The sequence below is a fragment of the Chionomys nivalis genome, chromosome 20 (genome assembly GCF_950005125.1).
Source record: "Chionomys nivalis chromosome 20, mChiNiv1.1, whole genome shotgun sequence".
In the NCBI taxonomy this organism is placed as follows: Eukaryota; Metazoa; Chordata; class Mammalia; order Rodentia; family Cricetidae; genus Chionomys; species Chionomys nivalis.
Window position 1 is genome coordinate 4927726 of NC_080105.1, and position 14109 is coordinate 4941834.

Below are 14109 nucleotides of genomic sequence, written 5' to 3' on the forward strand. Positions count from 1 at the left end.
GGCAGGACGCCCGTCGCCCTCCCAGCGTGGCTCGAGGCGGCCGGAAGGCGTGCCAGCCCCTGGCTGTTGTCCCCGGTCCCCCTTCATTTCCTTTTCTTTCTCTGCTTCATAGAAAGGGCTTGGCCTGGTGGCCGGCTGGGCCACAGATGTCTCCTCGCTCCCCGGAGCTTCCCAGCTGCCACCACTCCCCTGAGCCTCCCACCTCCCTCTCTAGACCCAAGTTCTAGGGAGCAAGCATTTATTAAGCACCCTTTGTATGCAGGGCACCTTCAGGGCAAGCATTTATTAATCTCCCTTCATGCTGGAGGCCTAGGTGGGAAGCTGAGGCCTAACTCCAGGTCTGTTAACGTTTAACCCGTTAACTGTCTGGAAAAGCCCCTCCCGGGGTGACCTTTCACCTCTGAGTCATGGTTCTGCCCGCCAGGCCTGTTTTGCTTCCTGCGCAGGCCTGGGTCCAGTGTGGACACTAGGGCGAGCGGCTGGGACTCCCTGTGCCCTTTTAACTAGTCCTCTGCCCCTGAGGGGCCTTGTGAAAGTCACCCCACAAGATGAGACTGCACATGCGGTGTGGGGGGTTAAAGGAAGCGTGATTGATGCCCATGCCTCTGCCGCCCCCAAGACTCTGCCTGGGCACTGTGTGACCAGCCAAATACAGAAAGCAGGAAGGGCTAGGGTTAAACTCAAGGATTTCCCACGAATCTGATTAAAACAGCTCTGCTTTAGTGGGAACAAAGCCTGGGTGGGCCCGGGAGGTACAATAGTTTTGGAGTCATGGTTGTTTGGGGTAGGACAGGGGTCCTAGACTGGACTGTTCTAGAATCTCAGTATCTCAGAGAAATGATTAAAAATGGGGCGGGGGCTTAGGAGAAAAGCCACGGGAAGGGGGATTGGGTCACAAGCCCGAACAAAAGAATTTTGTGGGGCCAGTCTAAGGGAAGGGACAGTTTGGGGTGGGAGAGTACAGCCCCTGTCCCAGTGTCCCCACCACCCCCTCTCTCTTGAGGCCCGACTGAGGGTGGGCAGGGCCTAGCTACGCCCCCATAACCCCTGCCTGTGGCCCCGAGGTGACATTTGACCTTGTGGCTGCTGAGGACCTGGGGACAAAGACACAGGGCCCATCTGCCGCTGGGATGTCCGTGGGAACAGCCAGACACTGTTTGCTGAGAACTTGCCCCTCACCCCAGCAGGTGACCTTGGCTGACCACTAATGACCTGGTGGCTAAAAAGTCGTTGTCTACACAGTGGGCAAAGGTGCTTGCTTGCTGCCAAGCCTGTAGACCTGAATTCAACTCCAGGGACCTACATGGAGGCACGAGAAGACCAAGGACTTGTAGGGAGGGGAGGGGAGTGAAAGAAGGACACCCCCACACCCCCACACCTCCCCACACCCACTCACACCAGGAGTGGGAGAGTGGCACAAACACAGGTCCCAGCCCCAGTGACTGCTTCAGTCTCGGCTCGCGGCCCTGGGGCACTGGAGCTGTCCCCTGAGGGCAGACAGCTGGTCAGCACACCTGCACAGGTGTGGCTTGCAGGGCCCACCCCCAGACTAATCCTGCTCTAGGATTTCAGGCTGGAGGGGACAGCTGGACCCCATCCCAGCCCCCACAGCGAGGGCGGTGGCCGGTCTGCTGCCACTCAGTCAGCTGCTATCACACACATAAGACAGTCTCCCTTCCAGAAGCCCTGACCTCCTCTCCGCACAAGTCCAGGGTGGCAATGTCGCCGAGCCACAAGTGTCCGCACTCAGTCTGTGTGTAGACGCCCTAGGAGGTCAGAGGTGCCACCAGACGTGGGTTCTGGGAACCACACTCTAGTTCCCTGAAAGAGTAGTGAGTGAGCCGTGCAGTGGTGGCGCACGCCTTTAATGCTAGCACTCAGGAGGCAGAGGCAGGGGGATCTGTGAGTTAGTTCCAGGACAGGCACCAAAGCTACACAGAGAAACCCTGTCGAGAGAGAGAGAGAGAGAGAGAGAGAGAGAGAGAGAGAGAGAGAGAGAGAGAGAGAGAGAGAGAGAGAGAGAGCGAGCAGTAAGTGCTCTTAACTGCTGAGCCAACTCTCCGGGTTCTTCTTGTGCGATCAGAGGACAACTTTGTGGGTCCGCTCTCCAGTTCACCTGTGTGGGCTCTGGGAACTGAGCTCAAACTGTCATCTCAGCAGCAATCACCGTTACCCAGTAAGCCACCTCTCGTCCCATTTTTAGTTTTATTTACTTATTCATTCATTAGGACCCCTTAAAACATTTATTCATTTATTATATATACAGCGTTCTGCCTGCATGTGTCCCCGCAGACCAGAAGAGGGCGCCAGATCTCACTATAGACAGTTGTGAGCCACCGTGTGTTTGCTGGAAATTGAACTCAGGACTCTGAAAGAACAGTCGGTGCTCTTAACCTCTGAGCCATCGCTCCAGTCCCTCATTCATCATTTTTTTAATATTTAGATGAATGTGTGATTTCTTGCATTTGTGTGTGTGTACCATGTGTGTGCCTGATGCTCACAGAGACCAGATAAGGGCGTTGGATCCCCAGGAACTGAAGTTATGAACAGTTGTGGGCCACTATACTTGGGAATGGAACCAAGGTCCTCTGTAAGAACAGCAAGTGCAACAGTGAGCTACCTCTCTAGCTCCTTGTTCATTCTTCATCACCATCATCATTAGATGCTGTCTCACGTAGTCTGGGCTGTAGTCGAGGAAAGCCGTGAACCCGAGTGCCGGCATTACAGGCAGGGGCAGACTTCCCTTTGTGCGGTGCTGCGGACAGAACCCAGTGCTGGTGGGATGGGCAGGCAGAGGCAACTCTGAGGGCTTCAAGCACATGAGCTACTTATGAGCAACCATTCCACCCTTTTCATCCTCTAAATGCAGTCCCAAAGCAGTCTGGGAGTCCTCTTCCCCAGCACACCTGGGAACACCTCTAACCTGAACGCTTCCCATCTCTGTCCTCCTTTGGGAAACTCAGCACCTACTCGGAAGGTGGTCTGGCCACAGGGACAAAGGACAGATGGTATGATGTCACAACAGGTCGCTTTACTCATTAACAGTGTGTATGTGCGCATTACTGTAGAGCCTGTAGCGTTCAGAAGAGGGCGACAGATCCTCCTCCTTGACATTACAGGTACTGGCTGTGGAGAGTGGGAACTAAACCCAGGTCCTCTGCAAGAACCGCTGAGCCATCTCTGCAGCCCATGACAAGACATTCTATGACATGGCTGCCACAGCTGCATGTTACATGCAACTTTGGTCTGGGTCCTACAGGAAAGTCTGGCCTGGCTGTGGAGTCCCGGGCTTCTCCAGGACTCTGGCGGTGGCTGCCAGCATCTTCAGCTCCTCTGCCTGCTGGGCCTGCATCTGAGCAATCTGCTGCTCCAACTTCCGGCGCTGTTCTTCCTGCTTCTGGTGGGCTCCTCTGAAGGCCAAGACCAGGGAGCTGCCGGGGGAGGGGAGATTCCTGGCTATGATTCACAGGCCTGTCTAAACTAAAGGCAGAGGCTGTGGGCTTGCTGCTGCCTTTCTGAGAAGAGGGGTTGCTTCTGAGACCCACCTGTGAGCCTTGCACAGCTCTCGGTTCAGCTCTGCACTTTGAGCACGTCTGGTCCGGCCCTTCTGAGCCACCTGTTCCAGCTGCTGCCGCAGGGATCGCAGCTGTGCCCGAAGGCCCGCTGTCCTGCAAGGGTGATAGAGACCACCCCAGTCACTCCCAACCCTCTTGCTCTCCTCCCGACACGCCCGCTTACCCCTGACACACACCGGGCGAGGGATGCCGACAGTTCCTGGGATAAGGTCTCAGAATCCCATGCTCTGCCCATCTGGCCACCGGGGAGGGCAGAAGGGCCCTAAGGGAAGTGGAGAGGAGAGAAGAGACAATGTGTATGCTGTGTTTAGCCCAGGCTGGACATCGAAGGCGCCCTGCTCCCAGTCAGGGCTTTGTTTTGTTCTCTTTAAGCCAGTGTTTCTCTGTGTTGCCCTGGCTGTCCTAGAACTGGATTTGCAGACCAGGCTGGCCTTGAACTCATGGAGACCTGCCTGCCTCTGCCTCCCAAAGGCTAGGATTAAAGGCGTGCGCCACCACACCTGGCCAGATTGATTTTTATTATTACACTATTTACTGCATTTATTTACTAATGTTGTATGTGCATGCATACATGTGCCACAGTGTGCATGTGGAGGTCAGAAGACAACTCATGGGTAGCGTCCTCTTCCCACTGTGTGGGCCCAAGTGAAGAGGATGGGACACATGTGCCAGCATCTCCATGAGGTCTGGGGCTCCCCCTTGCGAGGATGACTCAGGATGTTTTCCTTTCCTTTGGATACTGTCAGAACCTCACTGCACTTTAAGACCCTAAGTGACTCAGATTCCTCACCAAGGACTAAAGCTCCTCGGACCACCCCCTCCTCCCTTCAGGGAGCTTGCCTGCCCTGGGGTTTTCCTTTCAAATTCTAATAAATTGAGTTTCTTTTAGCTACATTCTTAAATTACTTTTTTAATGGAGCTAAGAACGCACAAAGGGACCCTGATTCCCAGCTCTGCTGAGGCACCCCAAGATTTTCAGTAGTCCCTCTCTCCTGATTTCTAATTATTTGTTGTTATTTAAAAAGTTTCATTGATTTTCATTTTCTGTGTATGGGTGTTTACAAGCCTATGTCTGTGTAGCATGTACCCAAAGTCCAGAACAGGTTGGACCCTCTGGATCTAGAGTTACAGACGGTTGTGAACACCGTGTGAGTGCTGAACTCCAGCCTGGGTCCTCCGCAAAAGCAGCCCGAGCTCTTAACTACTGAGCCACCGCTCCATCCGCTCCCCCGCCCCCATTTTTAATACTTAGACCTGCACCCCTGGGAACTGACCTGGGGTCGGCAGTAAGTGCCTTTACCGCTTGTTCTTTGGGCAGAAGGATGCTCAGAGGCGCCCCGACGGTGGGCACAGTACCTGGTAGTGTTGCTGTCCAACCTCCTGGTCGTCCTCCTCTTCGCTGCTCGGGTCCTCGCTGCTGCCTCTGCTGCCTTCTCCAGCCAGGTGAGTCCGCTCCCAGCGAAGCTGCTGCAGTAGCAGCAGGTGGGCGGGGCCCTGGGCCCTCAGCGCCGACTCCCGCAGCTCCAGCCCGCGCTTCTCTCGCCGGGACAGCTGCAGCCGCAGCACCAAGTCCACCAGACTGTCCTGCAGGCGCCAAGAGTCAGGAGTCGGAGAGCAAAGAGGTTTTCATTTGTGCTAGGCAAGTGCTGTACTACGGAGCCACCCTGCCCCCAGGCCCAGGAACTCATTGCCCTGGGAAGAGGATGTTGGGAACTCCTCTTGCAGTGGCTGATCTTGGTTGTCAACTTGATGGGATCTAAAATCACCCCAACCCTGCGGACACACCTGGGAAGAAGTAGCTAAGTTAGAGTAGTGGGTGGGGGTGGGGTCCTGGGTTGCATGCATTTCTCTCGCCTCCTAAGTGCAGAGCAGACTGAAGCAATGTGACCAGCTGCCTCAGGCTCTCGCAGTCACAGCTTGTTGATGGACTGCACCCTGTCACTGCCAGTCACACTGAACAGACCTTCTGCTGGAATTGTTCCTGCCAGGGATTTCATCATAGCAACACAAAGGTAACTTACAGAATCTTTTTTGTTGTTTTTTTTTTTGTTTGTTTGTTTGTTGTTTTTTGAGACAGGGTTTCTCTGTAGCTTTGGAGCCTGTCCTGGAACTAGCTCTTGTAGACCAGGCTGGCCTCGAACTCCCAGAGATCCGCCTGCCTCTGCCTCCCGAGTGCTGCGATTAAAGGCGTGCGCCACCACCGCCCAGCAACTTACAGAATCTTAAGGAAAACCTAATCAGGAGGAGAAACTCCTATGCATCTCTCAAACCTCAACTCCAGCGCTTGGGAGGCAGAGGGAGAAGGATCTCTGTGAGTTTGAGTCCAGCCTGGTCTATAGAGTGAGTTCCAGGACAGGCTCAAAAGCTACAGAAAAACCTGTCTTGGAAAAAACAAACAAACAAACAAACAAACAAACAAAAACCTCCTCAACTCTAATTCTTCATATAAGAAGCCAACTGCCTATTGCTGTGGGATAATGCTTTTGTACACTGTAAAGATCTGTCACTCATATTGGTTTAATAGAATGCTGATTGACCAGTAGCCAGGCAGGAAGTAGAGGCAGGGCAACCAGACTAGGAGAATTCTGGGAAGAGGGAAGGCAGAGAGTCAGTCATCAGCCAGACTCAGAGGAAGCAAGATGAGAATGCCTCACTGATAAAAGGTACCAAACCACGTGTCTAAACATAGACAGGAATTATGGGTTAATTTAAATTGTAAGAGCTAGTTAATAATTAACTTGAGCTAAAAGGCCAAACAGTTTATAATTAATATAAGCCTCCGTGTTTCTTTGGGACTGAATGACTACAGGACCGGGTGGGACAGCCATCCAAGGGAAACCCTGCTTGCCTCTGTTCTCCACTGACACCATCAAGAGTGTGTTGTGACATTGTCAACACATTCCTACCCGAGCAGCCACCAGGTCCTGCTGGATCTGAGACTTCTCTATCCGAGGTAGGGCTGGGCCAGGTTGTATTTCCAGAATGGCCTGCACTGTTGCTTCTGCGTGGGGCATAGTGGGCCAGGGTGTGGTGTCAGGGCTGAGTGCCGGGGGGATCTTCACCAGAGCCCAGTGTTCCCGGAGATGCTGGATATAGCCATGGAGCTGAGCAGCCAGTTCCTGTGGTGTAGGCTTGTCCACACTGCTGCCCTCAGGGCTACAGGAGACAGGAGGGAGATCTTGCTACATAACTGTCCCCATGGGGCAGTCTTCCAGCAGATAATATGGCAGCTACTCGGGCTCAGTCCACAGAGAGCTTGCCCAGCATGCATGCGGCTCCATCCCAGCTCTCAGGAGGTGGAGGCAGGAGGGTCAGATACATAGCAAGGTGGTGGAACCTAGATGGTAGGTAGACCACCAGGGGAGTTTGTATGTAATTATGTGGTATGCACAGTCCGTACTGGACACTGAGGCTGCACGGACAGCTGAGACGCTCTCAGCAGTGAGTTCACAGGTACCGCGACAGACGGCAGAATAAAGGGCATTGCTCACCCTGCCAGGCCCCCACAGGGCTTTACAGTGCCTCCTTGCTTTAGGGCTACACCATGCCTGGGCACTTCCTGCTCTCTGCTTCCTGTTGCCATGATGGATTGACACTTCTGAAGTCAAGATCCAAAATTTAATAATTTTTCTTTTCACTGATTTTTCCCTCCAGCTTTAGAGGTTGAAACCAGGGTCTATGCATCTATGTGAGACTATGTGGTGATTTGCTTGTATGTTTGGTGTTGTATTTATTTATTTGAGACAGAATCTCACTGTGTAGACCAGTATGGCCTAGAACTTGCTATGTAGACCAGGCTGACATTGAGCTCCTCAAACTCTGCCTCCTGAGTGCTGGGATCAAAGGTTTGTGTCGCCACACCTGGTGTCATTGAGTGGCCTATTCCAGTCAGGCCCCATGACAGGGACATTACAGCCCCGTATGCAGCAGGCTCTGGGACATGCACCCCATGGGTCAGCACAGCTCTCGTGCTTCCTGAGGGTACCTGGGCCAAGGTATCTCTCCATCCATAGCAGCTTCCTTCTCCACCAGCAGCCTAGATGCCTCTATCTCTGCAGCCTGCAGGTCACTCTTGGTAGCTCCAGCAGTCCTCAGAGTGAGCAGCACTCCATATGCCTCCTCACAATCCTCGCTGTGGGACAGGATCTGAGTGTTTCAGCACTCAGTCCCAGCCCAGTAAGAGGTAGGCAGAGCTCTATGGATTCAGAGCCAGCCTGGGCTACATAGCAAGTTCCAGGCCAACCTGGGCTATACAGTGAGACCCCGTCTCAAATATAAATACCACAAACCACTAAAAGACAGCCCCCACCCTACATACTTTATGGGTCAGAACAAGACCTCATGGTACGGCCCTGTGCCTTCTGAAGGCCCTATGTCCCTCTTTACATAGGTTCATCTTGGGATGCAGCCCCGCCCCACTCCCAGCCACCACCGTCATTGGCAGTAGGCACAGACCTGTATTGCAGGGCCAGGCACAGGGCTGTGGTCTCAGCCTCCCGCTGGCCCAGCTGCATACTAAGGCTCTCACAGCGGCCCTTGTGACCCTGGAGCACAGCCAGCAGGAGGCGGTTGAAGCACTTCAACTTCTCAATGCTTCTGCCTCCAAAGAAGAGCAACAGTGAAGATGAATGAGGCCCCAATCAGCCAGAGCCCAGTTTCCTCCCCTCCATCTCTCACAACCCAGGGGCAGGAGGCATGGTGCCCTTAAAAGCTCAGCAGCTGTGACTCAAGTCACTCACCCTTGGAGCTGCCTTATCTGGTCCTCCATGAGGTGCATCTCAGGGGCTGAAGGCTGTGTGGAAAGGCACCCAAAGATGTGGGTGCTGGAGTCACTCCGGAGGCGTTGGAGAAGAGGGTGAGCCAAGGGGGAGTCCTGCCAGGAGGACATGACTTGATTTACTCATCATCCTCTGTTTTGGCAGGGCTGGGGGGTAGAACCAGGGCCTTGGAACATGCTATATACCTGCTGCATCACTGAGACACAACTTCAGCTTTGGTTTGTGTCTTACGTGTATGTGAGTGCACATATGTGGGATGTATGCATGTGTGTGCCATGATACATGAATCAATGTCCAAGGACAACTGTGGAAGCCAGTTCTCTGTTTCTACTCAGGGAGTTCCAGGAATTGAATCCAGCTCATCAGACTTGGCAGCAGGTACTCTTTCCAGCTGAGCTATCTCACCAATGCTTATTGTTTTATCTGGAGACAGGGTCTCTCTACAGTTATTGGTCATGATCCTTTTGTCTCAGGCCCCTAAGCAGAAAATTAGTGATTTAAGCTTCTTCTTTTTTACTTTAATTTTAAGTGTATGGATGTTTGTCTGCAAGTCTGTCTGTCTACCATGTGCCTGTGGAGCTCTGAAGAGGGTATCAGATCCCTGGAACTAGAGTTACAGATCTTTGTGAGATGTGGGTGCTGGGCACTGGACTTGGTTCTCTGTGAAAACAACTAGCACCCCTAACCAATGAATCATATCTCCAGGCCCTGTTTAGGATTTTTCAGATACTATGTGTTGTATTAACAATTTTCTCTGAGATAGAAACATTCTAAACTCCTTAAGCAGGGAAGTAAACAACTCGAAACAGCTTCAGGAAGTCCCTGAAACTGAGCAGATTCAGTAGGATCCTCCCTGTTGGGGTAAGAAAAGTTCTTCTGAGACCAGCTGATTATAGTTGCAATGATGACTAGAGATCAGACCAGATGCCAGAAAAGGTTTAGACCAGAGTCACTTGGATGGGACACTCTCCAATGTGCTGAGCTGCCTTCAGGCTGTGAATTGCGCTCCAGGCTCTCAGCTTTGTGAGCTGTCAGCCATGCTGGTGTGGGCTTTGGTGATGCAGCTGTCTTTGAGTCATTTCTGCTCATGTATGTAACCCCTCACTCATGATCCTATATGTAAACTCATTGATGGACTAAGTTGGAGTTTGGTGGTGTCTGTACTCTCGTGTGTCATGGGTCCCTACCTGGGATGAGTTGATGTGTACAGTATCTCCCCAGGAAAAGTTTTGTCACACACCACCAGGGAAGCCATAAAGCGCACATTGAAGCTTACCCGACACTGGAAAAGCAGAGGACATTACCACCTAGACTCTGAAGACTTCACAGACTTCAGACTCACCTGAGGTGCCCAGGGCTGCCCTTCTGCCCCAGAACTGCTGGAGTTGCTGCTGTTTGTACACCCTGCTCTGAGGAGGGGGGTGGGCAGGGAAGCCTCCAGCTGCATCAGGGAATCCTCCAGTTCCTGCACCTGCCAGTGATGGAGGATCAGACTGTGGCTTCACCTACAGACAGTTCTGTCAGCAGCAGGAACCCAGCCAAGCCCTGTCCATATGACCTGAGACAGGTCCCCAACTGCCACTCAACACTTACCCCCCCAACCTGGGGACTGCAGCTACTAGCAGGGGGTGGGGGAGGGAGGGACAGCTCCACTTTTTTTAGGATTTATTTATTTTTATTATTTTATGTACATCAGTGTTTGCCTGCATGCATGTCTGTGTGAGGGTGTTGGGTTGCTGGGAACTGGAGATACAGGCAGTTGTGAGCTGTCAAGTGGGTTCTGGGACCTGAACCTGGATCCTCTGGAAAAGCAGCCACTGCTCTTTTTTCCTTTCTAAATTTTTAAGAGACTCAGTGTTTCTCTGTGATGTCTGGATCTCCCCAACTCAAGCCACCCTTCTGCCTCAGTGTCCCATGTAGCTTAAATTTCTCTCTCTCTCTCTCTCTCTCTCTCTCTCTCTCTCTCTCTCTCTCTCTTCTTTCTTTTTTTTTTTTTTCTTTTTCTTTTTTCTGCTTCTTTGTTTTTTCGAGACAGGGTTTCTCTGTAGCTTTGGAGCCTGTCCTGGAACTAGTTCTTGAAGGCCAGGCTGGCCTTGAACTCACAGAGATCCACCTGCCTCTGCCTCCCCATTGCTGGGATTAAAGGCGTGCACCCCGCGTGCAGCTGGAATTTCAAGTGTGCACCACCACACTGTGGAAGGAGAATTTCATTTCTGTGTTGGTGAGAGGAGTCTCAGCAAACTAAGAGCGGAGGAGTCTAGGCAGGGCTTTGCGCCCGTCCAGTCTGTTTTCCTTCTCTTTTGAGACAATGTTTGCTTATCTTGTCCAAGCTACTGTTAAATTGTGATTCTCCTGTCTCAGCCTCTGAAGTTCTTAGCATTGCAGGCTTGTTCCACTATAGATGGGTTTGACATTTCCCACCATCTGCCCGTTTCCGGTCCCCTCCACCACTTCTCTGCTGTCACCCCACCCCCACCATCAGGGGCGTGGTCTACCACCAGACTGTTCCTCCCACAGTCAGCAGATGGCGCAAGGGAGCACCTGCAGCAGGTCCAGTTCCCCTCGGGACACAGAACCCTCTGCGGTCCCACCACACACAAAGCACAGCGGTAAATCCTGCTCCACTGCCACATCCTGAATACTGTGGTGATCCCCCACTTGCTGCCATCTCCCCGACTCTATCCCAGCCACAGTGACCTCAGGATCTGCTGGTTCTGTCACTGTGACATCAGCTACAGTCATTTGGGAAGAGGAAACTAAAAGTTGAGAAAATGTTTCCCTCAGATAGACCTGCGGACATTTCCTTGATGACTAAGGTGGGAGAGCCTAGCTCACTGTGGGTGGGGCCATACCTGGGCTGGTGGTCCTGGATTCTATAAGAAAGCAGGCTGAGCAAGCCAGGAAGCAGCACCCTCCATGGCCTCTGCATCAGCTCCTGCCTCCAGCTCCCTGCCTTGAGCTCCCACTCCGGCTTCCCTCAGAGTTTTAAGATGAGAACAACAACAACAACAAACCTCTTCCTCCCCAGTTGCTTTTAGTTGTGGTGTTTTATCACAAATAGAAACCCTAAAACAGGATTATTCGGTGGTGTGTGTGTGTGTGTGTGTGTGTGTGTGTGTGTATGTGCAGTACCCAGGTCCTCTTACTCTTCAGGCAAGGCCTCTATCGCCAAGGTACTCAGAACCTTAAAAAAAAAACAAACAAATAAGCAGGCTGGCCTTCAACTCAATCTACACCGGAGAATTTGACCTTGGTTGTGGCTGAGCAGTCTTTCACTTGAGATTGTCTCTCCTCAGCTTCTAGAGCGCTGAGATCATGGGGTGCACCCTGCCTGGCTTCCTTCTGACCTTCAGTCTGGGCCTCGAGACCCCTCTTTTACTTTGCTGTCTTCCTTGGTCCCTTCTCTGGCATGGTTTTCATCGCTCCACATCGGTTTGTTGACTGAACAAATGTGTTCGGGAGGCAGGATCTGCCTGTCCCCAGTCAGATGCTCACCTGTCTCTGCAGGGTCTCCTTCTCTGCCTGGGCATCCTTCAGGGAAGCTTGAGCGCAAACCAACTCCTCCTCCCGGCTGCCCAGGGCCAGCCGCAGCCAGGCGTTCCTCTCTATGAGGCGAGCTGCCTCCTGCTGTCCAGACCCGGCTTCTTCCTGACCACCAAAGGACCCAGGTGTCCCCTGGCCACTGTCTTCTCCTTCCGCTGGCCTTGCAAAGCTTAGGGAGTAGTGGCGCCAGGCGGCCACGGTGGCCTCAAGGGAGCTCAGCCTGCTCTGCAGGGTCTGGAACACGCTGGCTACTGATGTCTCAGCAGGGCCAGTATCCGGGGTGGCTGCCTGCGGGCTCAGGGGGCTTTCCACCTCAGCCTTGCACCCTTCTTCTGGCTTCAAGGCTAGGGCCCCATGGGATCCCACACAATAATCATCCTCAGGCCTGTGAAGACAACCGGGACCCCAACCACCTGAGGCTCAGCAGGGGCTTTGGGGCTAGATCTCAGAGTCCCTGGGAAGGGTGAGCAGGCAGTGAGCTGCGCGGCTGAGGAGGAAAGGGAAGGGAAGGGAGAGCATGGAGGAGAGGAGGCAAGAGGAAGCTAAGGCAGATGTGTGGGGGGCGGCAGCTCTGTGAGGGCCACCTGCTGGAATAGAAGCACTAAATTCATCCTACCGGCTCCCGGGTCTCTGCAGGTCAGGACTAAGGAGTTCCGGAAGCAGCTCGAGTTTGGCCTCGAATCTCCCACTGGTGGTCTCTGCCTCCTCTGAACTCTCAGCCACTGGGTCCAGCTCCCCCTGCAAATGACACCCCATCCTGCATGTTCTCAGCCACTGGGTCCAGCTCCCCCTGCAAATGACACCCCATCCCGAAGGCTCTCAGCCGTCAGGTCCAGCTCCCCCTGCAAATGACACCCCATCCCGAAGGCTCTCAGCCATCAGGTCCAGCTCCCCCTGAGAATGACACCCCATCCCGCAGGCTCTCAGCCACTGGGTCCAGCTCTCCCTATAAATGACACCCCATTCTGCAGGCTCTCTGCTGTCAGGTCCAACTCCCCCTAAGAATGACTGCTCGCCACCACTGTAGGTTCTGAGTGAAGCAGGCTCACTCCTGGGCTCCGGGATCCATGGAATTGGGCACAGCAGGAAGAGGAGCACACTTACGGGTGGAGGATGCCTCCCTCGGCGACTTCGGGGCCGTGTGGCCCGGGCACTCATGGCTTCTTCCACCCCTGATCACGGCCTGCTCTCAGATTCCCTTTGTCGGCCTGGATCCTGGGTTTCCCCCCTGTAGGAGTTTTGGGTCAACTGCATCGATTGAACACATTTGAATATTTGACTGCCTCACCTGATGGCACCCACTCTTGTCCATTTGCCCCAACCTCTCGCCCTCTTCTCTACCTGACAATCCTTTTCTCTCAGCTGCCTGAAGGCATCGCTCTTATCTGTGCCCCCTCTCCCCTATGGAGGCGTGGGATAGGGATCCCAAGAATCTGTTTTCTTCCCAGGACTCTCCTAGCACCAAACTCCCTCTCGTGTGTGTGTGTGTGTGTGTGTGTGTGTGTCCACCCTCCGCTCTGCTCCAGGGCACCCTGGGAAAGGCCTGAGCCCCTGGGCGCATCTCAGGTCACCCTGGCTATGAGGCTGCACTGGCCAAGGCTGGTCTGGTACGGGCTGAGAAACAGGAAGGCCCCTGCCCTGGTCACGTGGACAGTTATTGTCTTGTTTCCTTCTCCAGGATGTCAGCTTCCTACAGAACGGGGACAGGGTGGGGTAGGGGACTCTTGTCCCACTCCAAGATAACAGCTACCCCCGTATTCCAAACCTTTGGTCCCTCCATTTCCTCAGGTTTTCTGTGTTCCCATGTTCAGCAGGGCTTACTCCACTGTAATATCTTTTTATTATTATTATTTTTATTTATTTTATTTTATTTTTGGTTTTTTGAGATAGGGTTTCTCTGTGGTTTTGGAGCCTGTCCTGGAACTAGCTCTTGTAGACCAGGCTGGTCTTGAACTCACAGAGATCCGCCTGCCTCTGCCTCCCGAGTGCTGGGATTAAAGGCGTGCGCCACCACCGCCCGGCTTATTATTATTTTTATGTGTTTCTAAAACAAAAACCCTGTAGGAGTGGGCTCCAGCATTGAAATAAAATTATGTCTTTCATTCCTTTGCTTTTTTCATTTGTGTTTGTGGTGGGTAAGCTGCATGCTCTTCTCCTTCCACCATGCAGGTCCCCGGGATAGTCAGGTCTTCGGGATTGGGGTGCCTGCCTCT

At 53.1% G+C, this 14109-nt stretch overlaps 1 protein-coding gene across 1 annotated transcript; it reads right to left on the reverse strand.

The window, feature by feature from the left end:
• Window positions 1–2198: 2198 nt before the first annotated feature.
• LOC130863079 (harmonin-binding protein USHBP1-like) lies at window positions 2199–13457 on the reverse strand. Its single transcript, XM_057752995.1, has 13 exons — window positions 13238–13457; window positions 13001–13124; window positions 12513–12634; window positions 11849–12281; window positions 9696–9824; window positions 8315–8448; window positions 8031–8171; window positions 7561–7707; window positions 6482–6731; window positions 4932–5159; window positions 3752–3837; window positions 3546–3668; window positions 2199–3431 (listed from the first exon to the last, which is right to left on the reverse strand). Exons 2-13 carry the CDS (start codon window positions 13052–13054, stop codon window positions 3254–3256), a joined length of 2025 nt encoding a protein of 674 aa, XP_057608978.1. The 5' UTR covers window positions 13055–13124; window positions 13238–13457; the 3' UTR covers window positions 2199–3253.
• Window positions 13458–14109: the final 652 nt, after the last annotated feature.

Coding starts and splice junctions, on each gene's coding strand:
- LOC130863079 (XM_057752995.1), bottom strand. CDS start 13,054: ATGAGTGCCCGGGCCACACGGCCCCGAAGTCGCCGAGGGAGGCATCCT. Junction 12,282..12,512: donor CTGCAGAGACCCGGGAGCCG/GTAGGATGAATT, acceptor TTGTCTTCACAG/GCCTGAGGATGATTATTGTG. Junction 6,732..7,560: donor GGAGAGATACCTTGGCCCAG/GTACCCTCAGGA, acceptor TGTCTCCTGTAG/CCCTGAGGGCAGCAGTGTGG.